General features: G+C 42.3%; 1 protein-coding gene across 2 annotated transcripts; it reads right to left on the bottom strand.

Moving 5' to 3' along the window:
- Nucleotides 1-7513: 7513 nt before the first annotated feature.
- CSNK1D (casein kinase 1, delta) lies at nucleotides 7514-20817 on the bottom strand. 2 transcript variants are annotated; one of them, XM_010187796.1, is made up of 9 exons: nucleotides 20703-20817; nucleotides 19466-19614; nucleotides 18751-18979; nucleotides 18215-18385; nucleotides 16487-16635; nucleotides 15760-15931; nucleotides 15253-15392; nucleotides 10184-10250; nucleotides 7514-8367 (listed from the first exon to the last, which is right to left on the bottom strand). In XM_010187796.1, exons 1-8 carry the CDS (start codon nucleotides 20716-20718, stop codon nucleotides 10218-10220), a joined length of 1059 nt encoding a protein of 352 aa, XP_010186098.1. In that variant the 5' UTR covers nucleotides 20719-20817; the 3' UTR covers nucleotides 7514-8367; nucleotides 10184-10217. The 2 variants fall into 2 exon arrangements, with proteins under 2 accessions (XP_010186098.1, XP_010186091.1); XM_010187789.1 differs by lacking the exon at nucleotides 10184-10250 and having other exon boundaries at nucleotides 7990-8367.
- Nucleotides 20818-23887: the final 3070 nt, after the last annotated feature.

The following is a 23887-nucleotide window of genomic DNA, read 5'->3' on the forward strand; positions in this document are numbered from 1 at the left end:
AACGGAACTCCAAGTAGTTTCTTCAAAATGGTTTTGCATTGTTAGGAAAACCTTGCACAGAAATTTAAAGGGATCATGATCTTTTATTTTTTGAGTGATTTTAAAAAGAAATGGATGCTGCACTGAATAAACTTTATTTTTATATTGCATATAGTGCATTACTTTAAAACTTTTTGTAAATCTAGAGGCAGGAATTGCACTGGCACGTCCTTGCTATAAGAACTTGGTCACCTAACTTAGCTCCAGTTTGCTAAAGACTGAGTTGGCACCTGGAACACAGCACTGCGAGAGGGCAGAGGAGAAGGGAATCCACAGCTCAGGCCGTGGCATCCCTGGAGGCTGCTGCAGATGATCCGGGAGGGCCTGCAACAGCTTTCAGACGGGAGCTCCCTGCTCGTTTCGAAAAGCAGAAACCTTCCCTAAGGTGAATTCAGAGTCTCAAATTTTTGTCTTACTGACAATTCTTAACAGATTTCTTTGCTAGATAATGCTATTCTGTTATCACAGAATGAAACGGTTATTCCTTTGACCTCAGGTTTTGGCACAATTTTAAGTTTCTGTACATTCTGCAAACTGTCCAGACTTTAGTGTCTCAAAAATCTGGGCTTATCATACCAATGTTCCAGACTCTGTTTCATTTTCTGTATGTAATGCCTTCATGGTTAAGCTGGAAACAAGGAGTTGTAATTGTATGTGAATGGGACAGAAGAGGAAGTTAAGACAAGGGAAACGCATTTCAGCAAGACACTGTGACTAATTTCTAAGGTAGAGCTATGGTGTGCACAGGAAGTGCCCCACCGGCCTGTGCAAGCTCTCTTCCTCCACTCGCTGCTCTCGCCAGCACTGCCAGAGCACCCTGGTGCTGTTTTCAGCACAGCCCCACCAGTGCAGTGCAGCGTTTGTGTGAGCAGGAGACGCTCGCTGCACGAGATCAAACCGCAGCGCTGTTATGGACTGCGAGAAGTAAGCACTGGAATTTAATCTGCTAAGCAGTTCCACACAGGCTGTAAAATCTTGTACTGTTTTCATTATTTAGAAGCATCAACACAGATATGAGAAAACCCTAATGCAGATCTCTTAGCAGCGTCAGAACTGGCAGGCGCGAGAGTAACTCCTGAGTCCTGGGGCCAGTTCAGCTCCTGCTTGCACCCGGTCCCAGTCCGCAGTGACACCAGGGCTGTGCTCGCCCTACAGCCCTGTTCAGCTGCCTTGATTTCCACGGAGACTGACCCCACTGACGGGAAGGAAACCTCCATGCAGGAGGGCAGCTGCAGGCCAGCGGGCCTGGCTGTGCCGTGGCACGTACCCAGCTCCCCCGTGGACGTGACCCAGGCTTCACAGGGAGCTCCAGTTTGACCCCTCTGCCTATCCCAGGATGTTTCACAAGAAAAGGAAGCAGCAAGGCCTCCAACAGCACCTGGGAACTGTTAGATAGAGGCAGGGTTGTATTGACAAGAACAGCCTGGCTCCTTAATAATTTAACTCTGCTTATTGGAAATTCACAAGGAATTGCTTTTAAACCCCCTCCAGGTATTTTGGTACAGTATTTCTTTGATCTTACCACCACTGAGATCCCTGTAAGTGCAGTTCGTGAGATGCTCTCTTTCACGTATTTGGAGGATGTGCATGGTGGGGTCACAAAGCACTGCTAAAGAGGGACAGGAGCCGAGCAGCTCCATGCAATGTCTGCCAGGGTGAACCCTTGTTCAGCCTTCACCTGCTTAAGGTTTTGTGACTTGAAAAAAGAAAAGGGAAGAAAAGGGCAAGGGAAGGAAGGAAATTACACAACTGAACAGCCAAGCAACCAAAGACAACACTGTAATTTGCCCTTGCATCAAACACTATTGGACAAATTGAATTCTTTAGACACATAATTCTCACATCTATTTAAGCAATCTGTAAGGGAAACAATCAAAAAACACAAGTGCAAAAAATCCAAGTATTATACTATAAACAGTTTAAAGATAGTTTTCACAGATTACTTCTCTGAAACTAAGGAGCGGTCTTTTGGTGAACAGGCTTGCATTATTTTTAAAGCTTTTTAGATCTTTGTACATTCTGTAAGTGGTGTACTGTAGGATTTATGGTTAAAATATTGTATTTTTGATGATGTAATGGATGTTAGGCCCTTAATTTCTAATGCCAGGAGAGGGTGTGTGTATAAATGCCTGTAACACACAATATATGAAGAGGTGTGTGCGTGTGTGCATATCCACACATGGGTACGTATCAATCTATCAAACATGCGAATTCCCAGCAGAGCAGAACAGAGGCAGTTTGCCTGCTTACTGACAATGAGCGATGCAGAGTGAAAACTCTTCTCGCCCTCCTCCTATACAAAGGTAAGTTGGCTTTTTAAAAATTTCTAAATAAAATATCTTGTGGCTATTCAGAGCCTAGAAAATCTCAGCAGAACTGAAAATCTTAAAGTGCTGCAGCGATCTGTTTTAAATCAGAATCTCTAGATTTTGTTTTTCTCCGGTCCTTAAATACATTACAGCAGTACCTGCTGAAGGTATGGTGCGAAGGACTGGACAGATCTTGTGCTTGTTATTATTAAATCCCATTCAAACAAATACACACGTTCGACAATGGAAAATCACTCTCTAAAAAGAAATTAAAACATACCCCTAACCAAGCGATCAAGCTTCAAAATGAAAATCCAAAATACACTCACGTACGCACCTTTGTTATGTCCCAAGGAAAAGCTCCAGTTGGGCAGGGGGATTTCAGGAGAACACAAACTCTTACCCGCTACAGCAGCCAGCACCGCCGTGTGTGTGTGTGTGTGTGTGTGTGTGTGTCTGCCACAGCCGTCTTCAGGATGACGGGAGCGCACTTCCGTCCTGTGCGAGATGACTTCTGTTTCTTGTTAATGCACTTTAATGTAATGTGTACATTTATACTTAGATTTTTTTTTATGCTTTTCTAGTAAACTGTTGCAAATGTAGTGAATAAATACTTGGTTGTCAAAAACCACGGGAGTGAGAAAATAAGCTTAGAAAAAGTAGCTTCAACACCCAGATTTGGAAATTTGGCTTCATTTGCACATGCTCAAATACCTCTATGGAAGCAGAGTGCTTATAGAGAAGAAAATAAGAGGTGACACCAAGCTGACAGTCAGACAGAATTTAACGTGGGCAAGGGGACCGCTTTTGCCATAACTCACAGTTTGTCCAGTTCCAAAATGGAAACGGGCTCCTGCTGTAAATTATCTGGACTGCGATTATAAAGCATCAACTCATTAAAAAGAATAGCTACTGATTTTATGGTGCTCCATGTAGAAATTATTGTTCTTGTCCTCTGAAGAGCGCTCCAGGTTTTGTTTGCCTGATTTATAAAGCCCTAAACACTTGGAGTGTTAGGGAATAGCTGTCCCTAGTGTCAAGTGATACTCTTCAGAACTTGAAAGCTCCTAAGAAAACACAGTCTAGGAATTAATTTACGGTGGGGTTTTGGGCGTCCTGTGTACCCCAGCTAAGACTGGCTCCTCAAGGCATAGTCTCAAGGCTACACCCAAGTGAATCCATGAGAGTCTCTTTGGTGTAACAAGAGCTATGTTTTGCTATCTGGCAGCGATCTCGCAGGCTCACACGTATTTGTGCCTAATTCTGCGTATCTCTGCTGAGAAATTTTGGAGAAGTCTCTCCAAGCTCAGCTTCAAAAGTTTCTCTGTATAGTTACACTGAAAAGATCATAGGTCTAGTTTACATAAAAGCACATGTGTGCATAAACATATGATTACCTTCTTTATGCTAGTTTAGTTAAACTGGCAAGACTTAAGGTGTAATCAAAGGCTTTGCTACCCCGCTGACCAGGTCCAGCCCCGTGCTGCTGCAGGAATGAATGTTACCGGGTGGGCCAAAACGACAGGATGGATTAAGACGCAGTCAGCACATCCTTGACACAGAAAACCAGAGTTTGCATCTTTGCCTCTGGTACTCGGAGTCTGACAGAAACAAGGAGTCAGGCCATTTGCAGGGGAGGGAAATGGGCACAATCTGAGATGCACAGCTGCTGTTCCCCACTGCTGGACCTGCAGAAGGAAGGTGACCTACCCATATTCTAAGAGTAAACAGCTTTGACAACAGCAGAGCCCCTGCATATGAGAGGCAACAGAATCTGTCATTGCAGCAGGCTTCTCGACGCTCCTGGAATAGAGCTCATCTCTGCACCAGCGCTCTGGGAAGTGCCTTGCTCGTGGCAGTCTGTGCCATCCACAGCCCTGCGCTTGTCTGAGAGCGGGGAAAGTTCAGAGAGAGTGAAAAGCTCCTCACCTCCAGGTACCTCCTTGATCCTCCTCTGACCTCACCTCTGCTGCATCATCCCATCAACTCCAGCTGGCAGCTGTCCTCGCTACCTCCAGGTGAACGCTTCGAGCAGGAGGAAATGAGAACGGCTCTTGCTCTTCCGACTCTCCACCCACTGCTGTTTCAGCAGTTCAAAGGCTTTCACTGGAAAACTCTGAACCCAATCGAGAAGCATATCTAGATTTTAGTATTTTAAATTCTTAAGTAACAAAAGATTTCTCAGTCTGGCTGAAAAATGTGGCATAAGATCCAGTGGCTGGCAATTTCAGACAAACTTAAAATACAACTTCTTAGAAGTGAGAGCAGAGAAACATTTGCTCTTCGGGGTCTTTTAAGGTAAAAAAAAAAAATCTGTGGATGACCTTAACATCCTGTGGATCGGTTTATCAGGATTATGGGAAATACCAGAAGCTCTGCCTTGCCTTTCTGCCTGTAACACTTGCAGCTCTGAACCACGCTGAGGACTGTAATTAAACTAAATGTTTTGTCTGGCTATGAGATCAGGACTGGACATTTTCTTGCTAGTGCACAATGCAGCAAACGAATTCCTGTTCTGTTCCACATCCCACCCTGCCCCAACTATCCTGGACTGGTCACAGCAAAGAAACAGTAGAACGGGGCTTAATGCTTCAGCACGATACACACAATTTCCCTTTTTTCCACATGCCAGTATTTGTCCATTATGCTTATACGATCTTGTCCACGCATTCTGAGTCAAGAATTTTCCCAAAATGAGATTAACAAAGAACATTAGCTTAAAAAATATTTTTGTTTTGCATTCATCAAGTGCTGCTTTTGTAAAGCAAAAGTTAAAGAACAAAACACCTTTTTATTTCACTCTTTTACAAAGATTAAATATTCTTGAAAGGTACATGCACACTCTAGCCAATTATCTACCCACACTTCTGTAAATTCACTGCAAAGATTCTTGTCGGGAAATTAAATTTCTGAAAGTGCTGCCTTGGACAGATTTTAGGGAGGAGCTGGCACTCGGGCCTGGACTGTGGGGAAACACAGACAAGGAACGGCCGTGCTGATGGCACCGCTCCCCGCTGGAGAATGAGGGACGAGGCGCCTCCACTTCTCTGTGCTGTCCTCCGAGGGAGACTGAGCACGTTCATGAAGTTACCAGGGAATACATGGACTCCTGAAATGCTTTTACTTCATCTCTCAAAGTGTAGGATTTATTTTCAATTGTTTCCAAGGCACTTGCAGCACAAAGAATTCGGGAACTCTGTAACCATCCAGAGGATGTAGAACAGCAGCACAGGGGGTATTTTCCACATAAAAGCACACAGCCAGTTCCAAATGAAAACTGTGAGGATGAATTACATATACTTACAACTTTTAAAGGCCCGCTAATCAGAAACACAGAGGATTCCTGAAGATGCATCTGCCCTCAGATTATGAATAGACTTTTGAGAATTTCACAGCAAAAGCCAGGACTTGCATTACACAGGGCACTGTGGGTAGAACTCAGTACTTTTCTTGCTTTTTTCCTGGCTTCCGTAACTGATCAAGTCTCAACAGCAATTCTTTTCCTATACTTCCTATCAGTACAATGTATTACTTGGTAAGAGCAAGCATTTGGAAAAAAGACTTCTGGAAAAGATGCAGGATGGAAACAAAAACATTTACCTTTAAAGAGACAAAAAGACAAGCTTTCTGTGAGCGACCCAGTGAACCCCTTCTCCTCCTTCCTGCACGCCCTAAATGCTGCATTCTGGCCATGAGAACCAAAACCCTTCAGTCAAAGTTTTAGTACCACGACACAGGCATCAAACATTTGCAACTGGCAATGCTCTTTGTATGCACAGAAACCTCTCAAAATTAAAAAAAAAAAGAAGAAAGAAGTTACACCAGGTAAAGAGTAAGGATTCATTGTAAGTAAGTAAGTTACACCAAAGAAGAATAGAAGTTATTATGAATGTATTTACACACTTGTTGAAATACACAAATACAGCGGTAGTACAAATGAGTGCTCGGAGATACTGGTTTCCAATACACAGGTTTATATAGACAGTCTATTTTCTGCGTGATGGAATTTAACTATTATGAAGGACAAAAACTGCCCACAAGTGAGTACAATTCTAGAAGTCTGCAGTCAACTTTTAAGTATAGTACAGCAATCTAATGGTCCAGACACAGAGAATAAAGAGGCTGCCTTGGTACGTCCTTCTAACAGCACAGTATTAACCACAGATATTTACAAGGAAAGCACAGTGAAGTGTAAAACTGTTCAAGTGGTAGTGCACATGCCTAAAATACTGAAGTTTATAGTAACTGAGGAAACAGTTCCTTATGCGAACTTATCCATGGATCAAACTCTTCAGCTTTTCCACTACACTCTCCTCAAACACAGGTTTCCCCAGTCAGACCCAGAGCACACACAAGTAGCTAATGTTCTGAAAACATCACAGAAGAGTGATGGGTACTTAGTACGTGGGCTTTTGAGAGGGACGAGAAAGAATCTGTAAACACCAAAACAATAAAAATTACTCTTCATAAAACTTTGAAGACCAATAGGCCTTTAAAAAACTTTGTTTTCGAGCAGGGAAGAATTTTTCCAAATACCAAACTGTTCACACCAAATCTCTGCACGCACTTTCATTTCCAACATGGAACTGCCCATCACTTCAGCCACACATGAGCAGTGCCTGATACCGGACTGAGGACAGAACACCTACTGCTATTTTATCAGACTGTTTCCAGTAACAGACGCCAGGAGGAACCTCCCGTAATCCGTAACCACCAGGTGCTAACACCACCTGCAGCCGATTTCTGGACAACCTCAGCATGTCGAGCCATTCATTCCAGGCGTACTCAGTTTGAATACAGTTGGGAGTTAAATGTGGTATGCCCTGAACTGTAAAAATTTTCAACATTTCACAGCAAGAACAGGTCGCTTTGTTTTTTTAAAATAATTCTTTTTTTGTTTGTTTTTTGAGTCTTGGCATGAAACAGAGGGCCTGAATCTATGTATTTATTTATTTTTAAACATACAGATGCTGAACGAAACGTGCAAATTCACTGAAGACTCAGTAGCAGTGTGTATTTTCCACCTGCAATACCCTCCAAGCTAACCAGCCTCAGAGTGCAGGAAACTGAACTGTACCAATAAAAACTATGTTTGAAACTCTCCATTTACCCGAACTAGGCAGAGAGAGAGAGGACAAGCTTTCGCATTCTAAACCCCACAAATGCCAGTCTTTCGCTTTGTCCTTCATGTGCTTTACAAAAACAGGAATTACTTATAACCATCTCTACTATACTTAGACTCTCCTGCACGTTATTTATTTCTCCTCTTTTATGAAAAAGAACGAGTATTAAAATTCCTTTGTGTTACACGGAAAGTTGAGTGTGAATGACGACAGCAAACAGCAAAGTAAAATTCTAACAGTTTTACAAATTTCATGAGAAAACAGTCTCAGTCAGAACGGGACCATACAAATAAGCAAACAGCTTAAATAAAGTCAGATGGTTTTGATTCATTTACATGTTCCCTGCCAGACTAATTTTTTTTTAACAAGAAATTTCAAGTCATTGTATTTAGGTTTGTTTATATTCTACATTTTTAAATCAGACAAAAGCAAGAGTTCTTTACAGAGAATTAAGCCAATAATTTTAGCAAAATGATACAAAAAACTTCCTTAAACCAAGTAAAAGATTTATAGTTACAGTAGAATAATAAAAAGGGGGTAAAGTCTGCCGCCTGTGGAGGGAGAACTGAAACGGCCATCCGAATGCAGGCGGTCCACTCTGTAAACCATCTTTCTTTTCCAGCCCTGTCACCACAGGGCTCTCTTAAGGTCATTGGGTTTCTGGCACAAGCGTCCTGCAACGGCAGCTGCTGGAGTCTGTCCCTGTTCCTCCAAGTGCCCTTAAGTCACATGGAGAACTCCAACCGTCACATTTCCACTCTAGTTTAGGGGATTTTTGCTAGTAAAGCCATTGGTAACATAGGAGATCAGCCATGCATTATCTGCCCTCCACGGCAACACAGTTCTCATCGGTGCACAGCAGACTGGAGCACACTGGGAGTGACCCGAGCAGGAATCTACCAAAGCCAAAAAACAAGACAACATCAGCATAGATCCTTCCCGTTAACACGTGAGGGGCTCTCAATGTACTTTCAAATACAGCATTGCCAAAAGTCAGCGTGTGAATTTAAAATCCAATGAACTATACAATGTTTCGCACCCACCTGTAACTACACGAAGTTCCCTCTATTTTCCTCCTTTATTAGAAGTTAACATGGAAAATTCACCTTTGCAGCCAGAGGTGATGTTTTGAAGAAAAGTAAACAGAGCATAAACATGCACAGAAGAAGAACAAACCAGATGAAACCTCTATCAGTGTGCAGAAACAGACTCAGTGAATAATTAAGTTTGGGGAAAAAAATTCCAACATGAGGGTAAAAAAAATTATTTTCAACGGCTTTTCATTTTCCATGGGACATTGTGCTAAAAGACACACCATTAATTTCCATAACTTGACCTACTTCAGTAACAGTGTAACATTATTTCAAGAACATTTTCACTGTGAAAGTGAAAAGCAACCAGACATCACAGCAATTCAAGAAGCGAGAAATGTCAAAGTAGCTGAATCAGTATTCAGTATTAATTTCAGTTGTTAACAGCTACAAATAGTAAGGCATACAGTAAAGGCCAACCAATGCAGACGCAATCCTGAGCAGACCAAAATCTGCACGTCTCCCGAGCACAAGCTTGCAATGCAAAGCTCAAGGTTTGCCTTTTTTAAAGATACTTTAAATTTTGGTTTTGGATAAGGTTTGATAATTGGACTTTAAAGTGTTAAGCTGCCATTAACAGTTTGATCTTTTCCATGTTACAAACTGTTCACAAAGCAGCTTGTGCACAGTCAGCCAAGCACACAAAGCAGGAGAAAAGGGACGAGGAGTAGCAGGGCTCTTCACCAACCAATGACACAGGATTAGTGCAGGCTTAGGCTTTACAGAGAAAGTGAGGCAGCAGACAGAGTTATACAACGGAATTTATTAAGGAACAGAAAAATCTCACAGCCTTTTTTAATGAGAAGCAAAGCAAAGAAGCTCCCAAAATACTTAAGAAAGCATCCTTCAGCCATCAAGGTTCAGATTCCAACTGAAACTTGTTATTTTCCCGATGAAACCTGTTATTGCCAAAAGCAGCACAGACTGAAAAGGCAGAAGCTGCACAGGGAAGGCAGAAACTGCTATGGCACCGAACAGTGGAAAGGAGTTCTGAATATCCAAATCCACGTCTGTCTGCCTCCGAGATGCTCACGTTCAAACTATTCTCATTAGTGTGTGAACATTTTTTTAAACACAGATCTGAACAGATCTGAGTATTTTTTAAATGACAGCTCATAAGGAATGGAAAAGAACGTAAACCAGTGAGAAATGGGTAGGGCTGTAGCAGAACATTCCATTCACGACAAGACAGCCCCATTTCAGTAATGGTCAATTGAGTCTTCAGACAAGTATTTTGGTTTTACGATTCTGAAGCAGATCTGTTTTTGAATGGATGACACACTGCTGCATGAACATCCCTGGAAAGACATGTTATTCTCAAACAGTTTAAATTTACACTTTGTTATTTTATTTTACCGTTGATGCTTGAACAATTTTAGGGACTTTTAAAGTCACTATTTTTGTAAATTGTGCTTAAGAGTCCAAGTGAAACAGCAGCAATAATTCAACTTTTGGAAGGACATTTAAGTTAGAGAAAAAGCAGTGCTCCATCAAGCATCTGACCAGAAGGCACAGGTACAACTATGAGATAATGTAAGGAGAAGCAGCAAGGTCAGCTGCTTCCAAAGATTTCTTTTCCCCACCCCATCCAAAGTGTTGGTGTCTAACGAGAAGCACTCACCCAGTGCTGCCTTCCAACGAAAGGAGACGAGCAGCTACTTGCCATGGTGTTCGAAAGGAATGCTATTCTGAGGTAGGGGAAAAGACAGCAATTTGTAACAGTTCCACTGCCCCCATGTATAAAGATGTCTAACAAATACCCAACCTAAACTCGCAGCAGCAAACGTATCTTGAGGAGCTCCAATCTCAGACTTCGGTAAGACATTTCTATCCTACCAAGATATACGTAAAAGGAACAAATCATGATTCCTCAAAGAAAGCTGGCAGGGTCAGAAGAACAGCGCAGAATACGATGCCTATTAAGATGGACATATGGAGAAAGATTTGCTCATTAGGAGATGGAAAACATGGAGGCTTTGGAAGGATGTAGCTTCTTCCCCAGGGAAGCGGCAAAACACAAGTTGTTCAATGCCAGTGTTGGCTACAGTCTTCTGAAAACTTCTCCTGTCAAAGAGACTTAATCAAACACTTCTTTGAGCAGCATTCCAATCTTTTCTTCCAACTAGAGAGAATACACCTCCCTTACCTGTAGGAATTATGCACAGCAGTGACTGTTGGGTGCTGAACATGCTACATTCAGGAAAAAAAATTAAACAATTTACTGTATACAATGACCAGTCCCACTGAGGTAGGCTTTTAGAGGATTGAACCTTCTGTGAAGGGAAATGAAGGTTACTCACCCATAACTAGACTCCTGATCACAGCTTTCAGATGCAGTCTGCGCAACATGGACCAAGAGAACTGACTCAAAGCAGCATTTGCTGGGATACTCACGAGCCCCTTCACTACGTTTCTTAACATTTTAAGACTGACGTAAGGAGACGTAATAACAATTCACTCCTAGAGCTCGAGAGCAGAAGGATCTCTTAACAGATGGTATGATTTTCTGTCCAGCACAGACCACAACTCTTCGTTGCACTGAGACCTGTAATTTAGGCTTGCTTTAGACCTGACTATACCACCTAGAAAAGAATCCAGTTTTGATGCACAGGCAAAGGGGGCAGATGATCTGCTTCTAAAATATGTTGTTTTGGTGGCTAACCAGCTTCCCTTAGACCTCTGCTCCACTTCTCGTATTAAGCAATAGGTTCTTCACAGATGTTTTCTGCGTAAACATCAGTTCCTGTTAAAATCACTGTCTCTAAAATACTACGACAACTAACTCAAGATGATCTCTTACCTTTCAGAAAAACTGAAAATACACGATTTTGAAGCTCTTGCATTGCACAATCTGTTCTCCCAAACTGAATTTTCATGGCTCCTTTCTGTGTTATAGTTTTCCAACAATTATAGATACTGAGAATTGAACTGGGCATAATGTTCCCACATCTGTCTCATTAATGATGTGAAATAACCTCTCGATTTCTGTTCAGTACTGTACCATACAGAGTCAAGGATTACATTACGTTCTCTCCAACATCACGCCTAAAGCCTCCTCAGTCATTTCTTACCACAGAAATAGTTCCCACATGTAAGACAACGGGCTCCACTCCTTCACCCTAACCTGGTTGTGCAGTACAGCAGCAATACACATTTTATTTCAACAGGCTTTACCTGACTGTTCAAATCTCACTAACGTTTATCGCTGTCAAATATCCCACAACTTGCAGGTTTTTAACTGTTACATTCACTTCCGTATAATCGAGAAAAGTACTGAATAACATGTGGCATAGAATTTACGTAATTTCATCAGAAACACTTCCGTTCCACTAACCACTTTGTAGACGTGCTAGTCGTTACTCCAATAAACAATGTTACAAAGCACTAGTCTTTCTAACGAGAATTATTTGGGTACTATGTGCACACTATCTTGGACGTGGGGAATACACATGACACTTATTTTTCTACCCTTACCAATTACTATTTTTCCCTGTGAGTGTGAAACGTCTCTGAGAAGACCTATTTTCCATTAGAGAATTTTGGTTTGTATTATCTACATTCCCAGCCTTAGTCTTCAGTTTCAGTCTGAACTGACCAAAATTTATTTTGGAAACCAGAAAGATAAAAATGTGGAGTCATCTATAAGAAGCCTCCTGAGAGGTAAGTAGCTTTTGTCATCTGTGCATTTCCACTGCCCAGAGTTTATCGAGCAGTAGCCCTTCCTCTGGATGACAGAGGTGGAGATTACAGATGCAACGTTGCCTTACTAAACCAAATAAAGTAACAAACATAACTTATCAAGTTATAAGCAACTCTAACAAGCGTAGTTCTTAACATAAGACATCTGCAGATGTGCATGGCAAACTTTAAAAGCTGCCTTCTACCAGGAGTATGGTTTAAGCACTTCCCAAAAAAGGAACAGTGGAGGCAAATTTACCTAAGACTTGCAAAGGAAACACCACACTTGGAGTGGGCCTGCACAAACCACTGCTGCCCCTTACTGTTCTCTGACAAGAAACAGTGTGGATGATTTTCTGTAATCTTACACCTAGCCAAAATCAAACTTGCTGTGCAAGTTGGATGCTTTAGGTCTTCCTGACTAAGAACAAGGCATAAAGATAACGGGAACCCCTGGCTTTGTCTGGTAACCTGGTTAACATCTAAGGATAAATTCTGATTACGGAAGAAATACTTTAATGTTGCGAAGATAAGAGCGTAAGCTACGAAAACTTGCAACTTGAGCCATCTTGCCTGCTCTGAGTAAGCACGAACAGGGAAAATGAAGAGTGAATTTTCTCTAATGAGCTCAGGGGGAAGAGTTATAAGGTAAAATCTAGGTAAATGTCTCTTGCCTTCCAAATCCGAGGGGCTCATGGGAAGCTATTTAAATTATACTACAGTCACCATGAGTGGAGACCAGCAGTGCTTCACTGCCTTGACACGAACTAAATGAAGACAACGGATGAGGAATGATTAAGTCTAACAAACCTCGAGGAGATCCTGACTAGGCTGCAACTGGGATTGCTAAGAAGTCAAGCAGAGTGTTAAAAAGGGTGGGTATGAAAATGTGCCATTAAGTCAGACCAAATTGTTGGCCCACACTACAAATTATACATCTGGATATTCAGAGACTACTCAAAAAAACCCCACGATCTCACACAGTCTCAGAGAATTCCCATTTTACTGGTTAGGCAGAAACAAAATCTATCTGCAAGCCCATCCGAATTACTCGTACCTTACAATGTTTAGAAAAGTGTCATGTGGACACTGAGTTACATGTTAGCAATAAAACAAAAAAACCCAAAATATATACTCCCTCCTAACATAGTCAAGTAACATCACTGCACTTATTTCTGTGAGTCCCATTAATTATTTATCTGATGGGTGACAGAGACAAAGCATCTGAGATTTGCTCAGAATGCCAGACAAACCCTGGGCATATTTACTTGACCACAAAACCATCTTTACATTTGAGTAAACGTTCAGAGGGAGCTCGGTGTCCGCACCTCACAGAGCAGCTGAGGCCAGAGGGGACCCCTGCAGATCCCCATGTTAAATCCCACCCCTCAAACTGCACCCAACCAGAGCAGGCTCATGACAACGTCCAACTGCATTCCGAGTAATCCTTGTATGGCAATTTGTGCCCACTGCCCATCGTCCATTCACTGGATATCGCTGAGAAGGGTCTGGCTGCAACTTCTTTACATCCTTCTATCAGGTAGCTATGCATATTTACAAGATTCGTAACTATGCAGAGTTCTACCCTCTTTTCTTTCATACTGTTTACAAATTTCAGCCATAAAATATTTCAACAAGAGAATTTCTGGTGACGAGAATTGTAGTGCAGTGAGTGAACAATTTAAGCTGGCAAAAACTGCTACCAAAGCCAAGACAGAAAATCTCACCTGTCTCCTATTCTCTTTCAGTCAGTTGTGTTCCTGAACAGGTCATCCCTTGTGCAAGCACAAACATTTGTGCAGCTACATGGTAAAATAATTCATTCAGCTGAAAACCAACCCAAAAAATCCCACTTCACTTTTGTTACAGCAAAATTTATTCTCCAATCCAGTTCACCCTCAGCCTTCATTACAGATATCCATCTGGCTTCCACCTAAGAGAGCATTCCCTCTGGCAGTCAGATCTTATATGTGGAACACGTACTATCCAAAATAACTAATTCTGCCAATTAAATGATGAAGCCGAAAGGAACTGTGTTAATTTTTATCAATACGCTCCGCCAACAAGGAATCAAATGAGTCCATGGCAAAACTTGGGCAGTGAGAACTCCAGCACAGCGTTCAGGCGTGATGGGAAAGCCCCAGGCGACTGCACCAGTCCTCATAACAGACTGCATTCCCAGTACCTCCGCAGTGTGCCCACAGCACAGGCGATGCCCCATTCTGGAGGTAAGACTGAAGGCAAGCTGTACAAAGCCAGGTCACATACTACTTAGGACAAGTCTGTGTGAATACCCTGAAAAAAGAATGTTTTGGCTATAGCATGAAGAGTAAAAAGTAGATTTACACATTGTCAGTCTTAAAGAGCAGCATTCTTACAATCTCTTTGCTAAGTCACCATAACCAGTGAGAATTATTTCAGTGCTGACTATGGCAAGGAATCACTGCTGTTCATCCTCCTGCCATCCTCTTCAAATAAGCCTTCTGCAACCTATCCACCATCCGCGACTGTGACTTCTCCTCTGCTCTGAATTACAGCACTGCACTACAACGTGTCTTCACTTTTGCACTTTCCTGTTCTTCACTACTTCTATCTGCACCAATATTCTCTGCGCTGTTGCTCTGGAAACATGACACAATTGCCTCTAACTTACTCTGCTTCCTCATTGATAACAGATATAATAAATGCAATGAGCACATGAGCTAAACAACATAACTGCAGGTAAAAATGCTGTATTTCTAGGAATTTGCACCATCTCACACACCAATGACTCTGTATTACTTGGAGTACTTTATGCTTATTGCTGCCAAGGTAAAAAAAAATACTAATTTTCTTTATAGTAGTCTACAGCCATATCACATAGAGTTAAAATGTCAAGTATTTATGCAAGTCAACATAATCAGTAAAAAAAAAATCAGTATGAAATCACTTCAATTAGCTGGTATGTTCTTTTGGCAAATTAACTTTATCAAATCACCCTCACTTTCCCATTACATACAAATCGTTTTTTACCTGTGAAGTTGACATGCGAGAGGTATCTTGTCGGCCTGTTAAGTCAGACGACGAGATATTGACGGGGGCACCACGATGCAATCTCATACTCACTTTCCTTTCTCGCTCCATACCAGACACTGGCCGAGGAGAGGTGTTGGCTGTGAGAAAAACTGCGTTAGGTTCTCATAACGAGAAACGGGATTATAGCACGGTCACCAGAAAAATTACACTCTCGCTGTTCACATACAGAACTTCCACAGAGGCAAACAAGAGAAATCAAGGCCTTTGTTTTACATTTACAGAAATCTAAGTAGCAATTGGCAGGTAATAAGTGTATACAAGTACCTTCAATCTACTGAAAAGCAAGGGGGAGAAAAAGACATGCAAAAAACCCAAACCCTGACCAGAGACAAATACCACCCACCCAGGTATCCCAATTCCAATTTCAAATTTCCAATGACCAGGAACAAACCGCAAATTAGAGTAGTCTGCAAGGTGCATTTCTCCAGGTACTTGCTCACTTACCAGCATGTGAAGTTGGGGTAAGAGGAGTAGAAGGAGCTACATCTTGTGTTCCTCTCAGCCTGCCAGACGCAGTGGAAGGCAGCCCACGCACCGCTGGATTTCGCGTATGTCTCAGCCTTTCCTCTCGTTCTCGCCTTTCACGTTCAGCATCTTCAGCTGCTCTGCTTGCACCCTATGGGTCAAGACTAGTGAACAACTTGGGGGATTATTGAGCTTACAGCTATACATTCAGATAAAAATACTGAAAATAAAGAACTGGACAACCCGTGAATTGAAGTTTGCTAGGACAGCAATTATTTTGGTAAAATTTCTGGAGAACTGCCACAAATTTCATCCATACAACTGCTGGGACAGCCTTCAAAATGCTAATGCGCACACACAGAGTTATGGCAGCTGGACACCCCTCAGCAGCTCCAAATGACCTGCGCTAAGATCAAGGTGGGAGCAAATAATCATTCCACAACCTGACCTGGAGACTGCCCTGCAGGATCTCAGCAGCCCGACACCTTCAAACCCTGTCACTGCAGCTCAGTCGCCACTCAACCCCACCCCACGGCTCCTGCGTCCCTGTCTTCCCTCATTTCCTGATCCTTTTTCTAGATCACAGCGTTTCTAGATTCCAATGCTGTGGAAAAACGCAAGACAATCTCACAGGATCACTTACGATACTCAAAACTGACAATGTAGTAAAGAAAAAAAAGGCTTTGAAACTATGTCAGCTACTCACAAATTTCAGCATGTTCCAGTCAAACACATAGTCATAGGAGAACCCTTGTCTGTGGAAGAGGTTTCTGAATAACTGCCTTAGATAGGAATAGTCCGGTTTGTCATCAAAACGCAAAGAACGGCAGAAATTCAAGTATGTGGCAAATTCAGCTGTAATAAAAGAAAATCTGGTTTTTTCCTTCAGCTTCACATTTGTTTTTTATAATTCTGAATTGCAAAAAAAACCCCAAAACAACACACCACCGCAAATCCAACAAACAGTGAATGTTCTAAACACAAGAAAAAGACTAACTAATACTAGAAATCTACTGAAGGCAACACTATAGCCCATCTATCAAACCAACCCTGAAAAGAAAATTATTTGTCTACGACAGAGTAGGCAAAGATCCCATTCGTCACCAGCAGAAAGGACCCAGTACCAGAGTTCTTTAACCAGTAGCTGGAGGTGTGGACAAGGACAGGTTGAAAACTACACGAGCAAATAAAGTATTTTTTTTTTGCTTTACTTTGCTTTGAATGTATTTAAACACAGTTTCTTGCAGGACACGGAACAGTACCTCTTTGTTGTTAAGTCACACAAAGATTCACGTCTGCTACCTCACAGAACACACAAAAACGAGGGGACCTGTATAAATTTCCCATGTAAGTCACACTACAATTTTAGATTTGAAGTCATCCGAACACCTGTTTTCATATGGCATGCGAAATATTAGTTACACAGCAAAAAATAATATTGTGAATTCAATGTGCCAGAGATAACAGCAGTATCAAAACACCAGCTTTTGAGTTCAAGTCTTTTCAGCTGAAATAATAGATATAATAATATATAAATAATTTACATTAAGGAAAAAAAATCTAACAAACAACACAAGAAAAGTTGGTTAGTCTTCCCTGCCTGTTAACCCCAGAGAAAAAACACAGTTAATTACTGTAAAGGAACACATAAGCAACATTCGAAACAGATCGAAGACAGTTTTCACAGAACTCTAATAAAAACGACAGTTCTCATTACCATGCCCAGCTGCCAACGCCAAGAGCGTGGAAAGAACAGAGACAGAAACACTCATGAAAGATCAATAACGTTCTCTGACGGCAGCTAATGTTAGCAAGTTTTAAAACAGGTTCAAGTGTCATTTTGCAGGGCTCAAAAATCCCTAGTTATTACTGTGGTGTAAGTAAGTAAACTGAGCACCAGAGCAGCCTGGAGGTGCAACGCCAGGATCTGGCGTCTCTTATGGCTCTCACAGATGCTGAGCATCAATGGGCCAGACTGGGTGAACTTGGAATGACGATTCCCAAATGAAGCAACTGCAACAGGCCAGAGGCGCGTCTGATCACACCATTCGAGTCGCCCAAGAAACAGTACCCACGTGTGTGCAGACATGGGGGGTTTCTCAAAAAGCTATTTATCTGTTAAGAGTTACCCAGCCAGCACAGACGCATGCACACAACACAGCGCAAATCAGACATATCAAGCTATCCTTCAACTCAAGGGCACCGCAGTGACTGTTCACTAATAGTTACGTGATAATTAGAAATGGACTATCAACACAAAGACCCCAGTCTTGAAAGCACAGTATCTTTATCATGGACATGCCCAATCATGGGGGAGGATGAAGGGAAAAAAAAAAAAGAGAGAAGTAAAACAGACTGATAGAATTCAGTGTAAAGAAAGAAATACCACTAAAACATGAAGACGTAGGCCTAGTACCACAAAAGAGTAACTTACAAGGATATCCTTTACACAAAACCTCAATTGGTGTAGACATTTTCTTTTCACTGATACGTTCGTATTTCTGCCTCTTTGTAGCTGCTTTCAGTCCCTGCCAGGGGAGGGAGCCCAGGTTAAAATACATCAGTACATAGCCCAAGGACTCCAAGTCATCTCTGCGAGATTGCTCTACAACAGCATAAAAAAGTGGACTCATTAGGTTTCATTTTCTACTGTGAAAACAAAAGACTATGCAACAAGACTGTCATAAAAACCCTTAGAAAAGCAAGAGATAGTTGAGCGTTACTATGCCCGTGACAAACTCACCTAGTACAAGAAAAAGCCCATGTCCCTTGCAGTTACTAAAAAATGTGCCAGTTCCTGAAAATCACAAACTGACCAAATCCCACCCACTTGAGAGATACAACGCCACGCACGCTGCACGGTCAGTGCCAAAACGGGGATTGTCTTCTATGTCTCCATAAAGAAACTCTCACTAAAATTATGTGCATTCACACTTCTGCAGTTTCCATTTATTGCTTTCCCCAGCTCACCAATTCCAAGATGAGTGTTGATGGATGCGTAACGGGCAGTTCCTGTTAGGTTTTTATTTTCACGATATGGAATATGTTGGTGAGTTCGAGCGTCTCGATACTTCTTTGCTAATCCAAAGTCTATTATGTAGACAAGATTGCCTTTCTTCCCCAGCCCCATTAAGAAGTTATCCGGCTTCACGTCTCGGTGGATGAAGTTCTTAGAGTGAATATATTCAATTCGACTAATCTAAATACAGAGGATTAAAAAAAGAAAAAAATTACCATAGAGAGATTGGGCGAGCACCTCTTTTCTTATAAAAACACCAGCAACACTGTCTCAGTGATAAAAGAGGTAAAGAAACTTATTATTGTAAAATGTAAGGGCATTAAAGAGAGCATAATTTAGAAGACAACAGATAGACGTTAATGCCAGCTCTTTCCATTACATTTGTTTCCAAAATCTTTCTTGGGGGAATCTCCTTGAGTTTGAGCAGTGCAAGACCTGGTTTGCAAACAGCACAGGTCCAGTTTTTAAAAATCAAATTAAGACTTTGCAATCACTTCTGATGGGGCACTTCATATTTACAGAAACAAGACTAATTCTGAGGCTCTCCTCTAATTATACAATCTGTTCACCTCTAAATTACAGAAATAAAATGTAGTTGGTTATGATCTCACGAAATTTTAATATCCCAACACACTCAACACAGCAGTCAACGAAGCAGCTTCCTACCATTTGGTCAGCGAGCAATAGGACTGTCTTGAGACTGAATTTCCTTGAACAAAAATTGAAGAGATCTTCAAGACTGGGTCCCAACAGCTCCATCACCATTACGTTGTAGTCCCCTTCAGCTCCACACCACTTAATTGTGGGAATACCCACTAGAAAAAGGGAAACCATTTATTCAGTATAACAATTTGATTTATACAGTTCATACACACAAATCTTCAAGGCTTTTACGATGAATTCTAAGAGGGTCATTAATGTGAATGTTTTACATTTTCACAGCAGAACCAGTACAAAATTATGGCAACACAGGTCCCAAAATAGTCTTTTCCCTCTTCCTCAGAACTTCCTGAATTCCCTTCACAGACCAACCCTTATTCAGATGGTTCTGCCACCCGCCTCTGCAGCACCCACCCTCACAAGGAACCCACCACCACGGCTCACTAAAGCCCATACAGGAAGCATTTTACTCCACGATGCCCATCCAGGTTACATGCAGGCAGCAACCAAAAAGTAAATAAATGCAGATACACATTATCATCCATTTCTAGATGCAAGATTACTGTATTTTGCATTTGAGATACACTGTAGCATGTAGTCTCATTTAGGAAGACTTCAAGGGACTATGAAACAAAAGCAAAACGTCACTGCACTGGGTTTATGTCCCATCTGCAGAACTCAGACTGTGTGAGTCAGCGGTCCCAGCGGAGCACCACGCTGGAGCCATGAAATCACTCCACTCCTGTGCTCCACTAATGCCATTTTGACTTAGAATTCCCACAGAAATATATTCCCACATATTTTTAACTTGGAAGAAAGAATACCAACAAATATAACAAAAATTAACCTGAATTTACTGCGTTTAGAATTGTGCTACTACAATAAGCAAGTCAAGTTAGATGCTCTAGAACAGTGGCTACCACCTTTCACCGACCCATGACAAACAGAAGCCAACCGGTGCACTGCCAGGCAGGACCAAGCCTTCTTCCACATTGCTCAAGGTTTTCACATTTCAATATTCTGGGACCACAAGCAACACTGCAGGTTCTCATGAAGTCTGGCAGCCACGGATCTGGAATGGCTGCTCTGTATCGCTCACAGGAGAGCTGGGGTACTGCTCCTCACCAACCCTCACCCTGCCACCTTCCCCAGCTCCTCCTTGTGTCAAGAGAGATCTTAACCCTTGAATACATCAAACACATCAAACCCGTTCAACATCTGAAGAAGGAAACAAAGTGCTTGCCTCCACCCTGCATCATTTTGTAGATTTTACTCTCGATGTGGAGCTGAGGATGTTTGGTTTTCACACATTCCAACTTAATTGCAACCTCCTCTCCGGCAGCAATATCTGTTCCTAAAAACAAAATAATTTAAAACATTGGTCAAGATATTTTTTTAAGATGCATTTCCTTTGCCAAGACTGAAACAAAACAAACACTGGTAAACTACTCCTCAATGGCAAACATCCAGAGGTTATTTTATTGAGCACTTCCAGTCACGATTATCTAGAAGTTCTCCGGAAGCCTCACAGATTCCCTGCACGGAGCAGCAGCTTCAACGACCATCGGTCACCGCAGCACGGGCAGCCAGAACGGCTGCTGCCCCGTCCCAGCGCAACACGAGGGGGGTCCTTCCACTGCCCGCTGGTGCTGCAGGGGCTCAGGAACACCCGCAGGTGCACACCAGGAGTTCAGACACCTCCTCCTGTGCCCTGCGAACCCCAGCGCGCCCCAGGCACCTCAGCACTGCGGGAGGCAATCCCTGACCTAGAACCAAGAGCCTGTCCTCTCAAAAACCTCCTACATCTCATTAAACTCCTGGGTCAGGAATCAAGTGACTGAGAAACTGGCTTACTAAGGAAATGTAACAGTATCCGAGAAGTAGCAAGAGCAGTATTATGAGAAGAACCACTAATTACAAGGTAGTAATAAGCAGTATCATGAGAAACCACCATTTGTAAGTGAAAAAGAAAGTCTAGAGTTGTTAAAGTATTCTCTTTTAATCTGCAAAATTCCAGTTTACTTGGAATTGCAAAATCCTCTACCATAAGGAAAGCCTTGGAAATTATTTAAATTATTTTATAACACAAACGGCATTCTTGAGAAAAACACATACGTAAGGTAAAAATAATGCAAACACAGCGACTGCAATGCCTTTGCGACTCAAATCTATTTGACCTCATGGGCAGAGCAGCCAAACGCTTACTCTGATCCCACCCCCCCGTCCATCTTTGCACTGGTTAGAACATCTGGGAATCCATTTCTTTCCTCCCTTTCTCTGAGGGGTAACTTCATAAGATGCAGGCACGCTAAACTCCCGTGTTTTATTGTCTTTAAGTTGTCCACACTCCTTTATTTACAATAGTGCCTTACATTTCAAAATCCTGCCCACAGACCCCAAGCAAGGAGGCCATTCCCAACTGCAGGAGACACATTTGGAGGTACAGGGAAGAACAGGAAAGAATAAACCACGACAATAACAACAGCCATTGGCCCTGTGGTCCCTCCCCTCTACTCCAGAATGTCTTCAACACCCTCGTAGCTGCACTAAAAAGAAACACAGGGGGACTGGAAACAGGCAAAAATCATAAAATCTTCCTTTTCAGAGCATAAAACCGAGCTGGAAATCTACACTGAGGTAAACTGCAAATTCACCAAGGGCTATCAGAAGGCATGCATACTTAAAAAAACATCCATGACTTCTGAAGGAATTTTGGAAGCTATTTTAAGGCACTTATGTCCTGCTGTACAGTCTGAACAACCAAGTAGGAACTTGTGTTTTAAAAAAATCAAACGTTTCACTATCACAAACCCCATGCATTTCCAACACCTCCGTTTTACCAGATAATGGTGGGCAAACCACATGGGCCTCTACAAAAGGAGTCAGCTCTTGAGGGACAGTCACCTCCCCTGCAAAAAGAGACCCGTGCACCGGCTGCACCTTCCAGCACAACCCCGTGAGCTCCTGGCTCAGGCACCACACCTGAGCAAGCCCTCAGCGCAAACCCACGCTGGCTGCTCAGAGACAAAAACTGAGGATGAGGAATCTGGTGCAAAATGCAGCGTGGCAGCAGTGCTAAGACACAGAGAGCTGTTGCTGCCTGTGCAACTTCACTGGTGTGGGCTGCACGCATGCAGATAAAAGTGAGGAATATAAACGTGTCTATTTTACTTGCAATTTAAATTGATGCCATATTATAAACTGATTCACCTGAGCAGCAGTCAAATGCTAAAGGAAGGGTTTCTCAAATCACCTAAGACTCTTCAGATTTTAACTGCTGTCTTCATCTCCACCCAAGCCCCCAGCGGTAACTAATGAGGATTTCTGCAGAAGCGTTACCACCATCTTTCTCACAATAGTGCCCAATCTTTTCTGCAAGTGTTGCAGAGAGAAAGAATCACGTTCTCTGCCTCTAGACAACCACACGCCTTCAGCTAGAAACATGGATTTTTCATCAGGCACATGGTCCATAATAGGGACAACCACTATTTCATTACACAAGCAGCTTTAGCTAACACATTATTTTGGAAAGCCAGCTGTAGGCTGCAACATGAAACACTGCTGTCTAGGAAGAAAAAAACCTCTCGCACCACAAACGCTGCCCAACACACCACACATGTCAGACGGAGCTCCTGCCACCACTTCTCCTCTCCAGATGCAGGCAGTTAAGGTACCTTAGCACCTGCGCGTCCCACCTCCCCCCCTTTCGACCTCCTGTTCTAAGTTACCACAATTTTCAAATGCAGAGTGCTCGTTTTTGTGCGGCAGAACATAAAAATGTGTCTTTCTCTGCATTTAACCCATTTCTTATGGCTTGAGAGCCTGCAAAACATACTATTTTTTAAATATTTGCTTTCAAAACCTGTTGTACCCACCACTGCTCGTCATCGCAAGCAGTGAGCCATTACGAGACGGCTACATCAGCGGAGAGGCAAAGACAGTGCCGAACCTGCAAACTTTACAACCACACAGAAATCACGGCAGCAGAACAAGATAGACGCAATAAGGCCTTACAGCAACATTCCAGCAACAGGACAGAAACTATGATTTTTTTTTTAAGGATTTGAGGGTTATTAAACCACAACCTGGTCAAAGTCGTGTAATTTTTTCTTAGGCCTTGCAGGAGGAACAAACATCCCCGTGACAGCAATTTTTCCTAGTCCACCGCAGTGATAGTTAGCCCTGATGCACGTTTCTTTCCCAAAACATTTTTCTGAAGCTGTTGGGTTTGGTTGTTGTGTTTTTTTTTTTTCAAATGACAGCATCCATACCCTTATCCCCATTTTACAGATGAGATTAACGCTGCCCAAGGTCACAAGACAACAATGGGAAGAAGCAGCTAAATAAATCAGAATTCCCGATTTCCGCACTGTCCAAATTAGGACATGATGTCAACGAAATATTAAACTGCTGCTGCTGTGCCCCTAG

Source organism: Mesitornis unicolor, unplaced genomic scaffold, assembly GCF_000695765.1.
Source record: "Mesitornis unicolor isolate BGI_N332 unplaced genomic scaffold, ASM69576v1 scaffold45790, whole genome shotgun sequence".
NCBI lineage: Eukaryota > Metazoa > Chordata > Aves > Mesitornithiformes > Mesitornithidae > Mesitornis > Mesitornis unicolor.

What these genes read in the sequence shown, in the direction of transcription:
- CSNK1D (XM_010187789.1), bottom strand. An exon ending in TACCCCAACTTCACATGCTG is followed by an intron (nt 15,393 to 15,759) that starts GTAAGTGAGCAA and finishes TTTTTCTCACAG; the next exon opens with CCAACACCTCTCCTCGGCCA. An exon ending in CTCGCATGTCAACTTCACAG is followed by an intron (nt 8,368 to 15,252) that starts GTAAAAAACGAT and finishes TGGCTTTGGTAG; the next exon opens with ATTCCTGCTCGGGTCACTCC.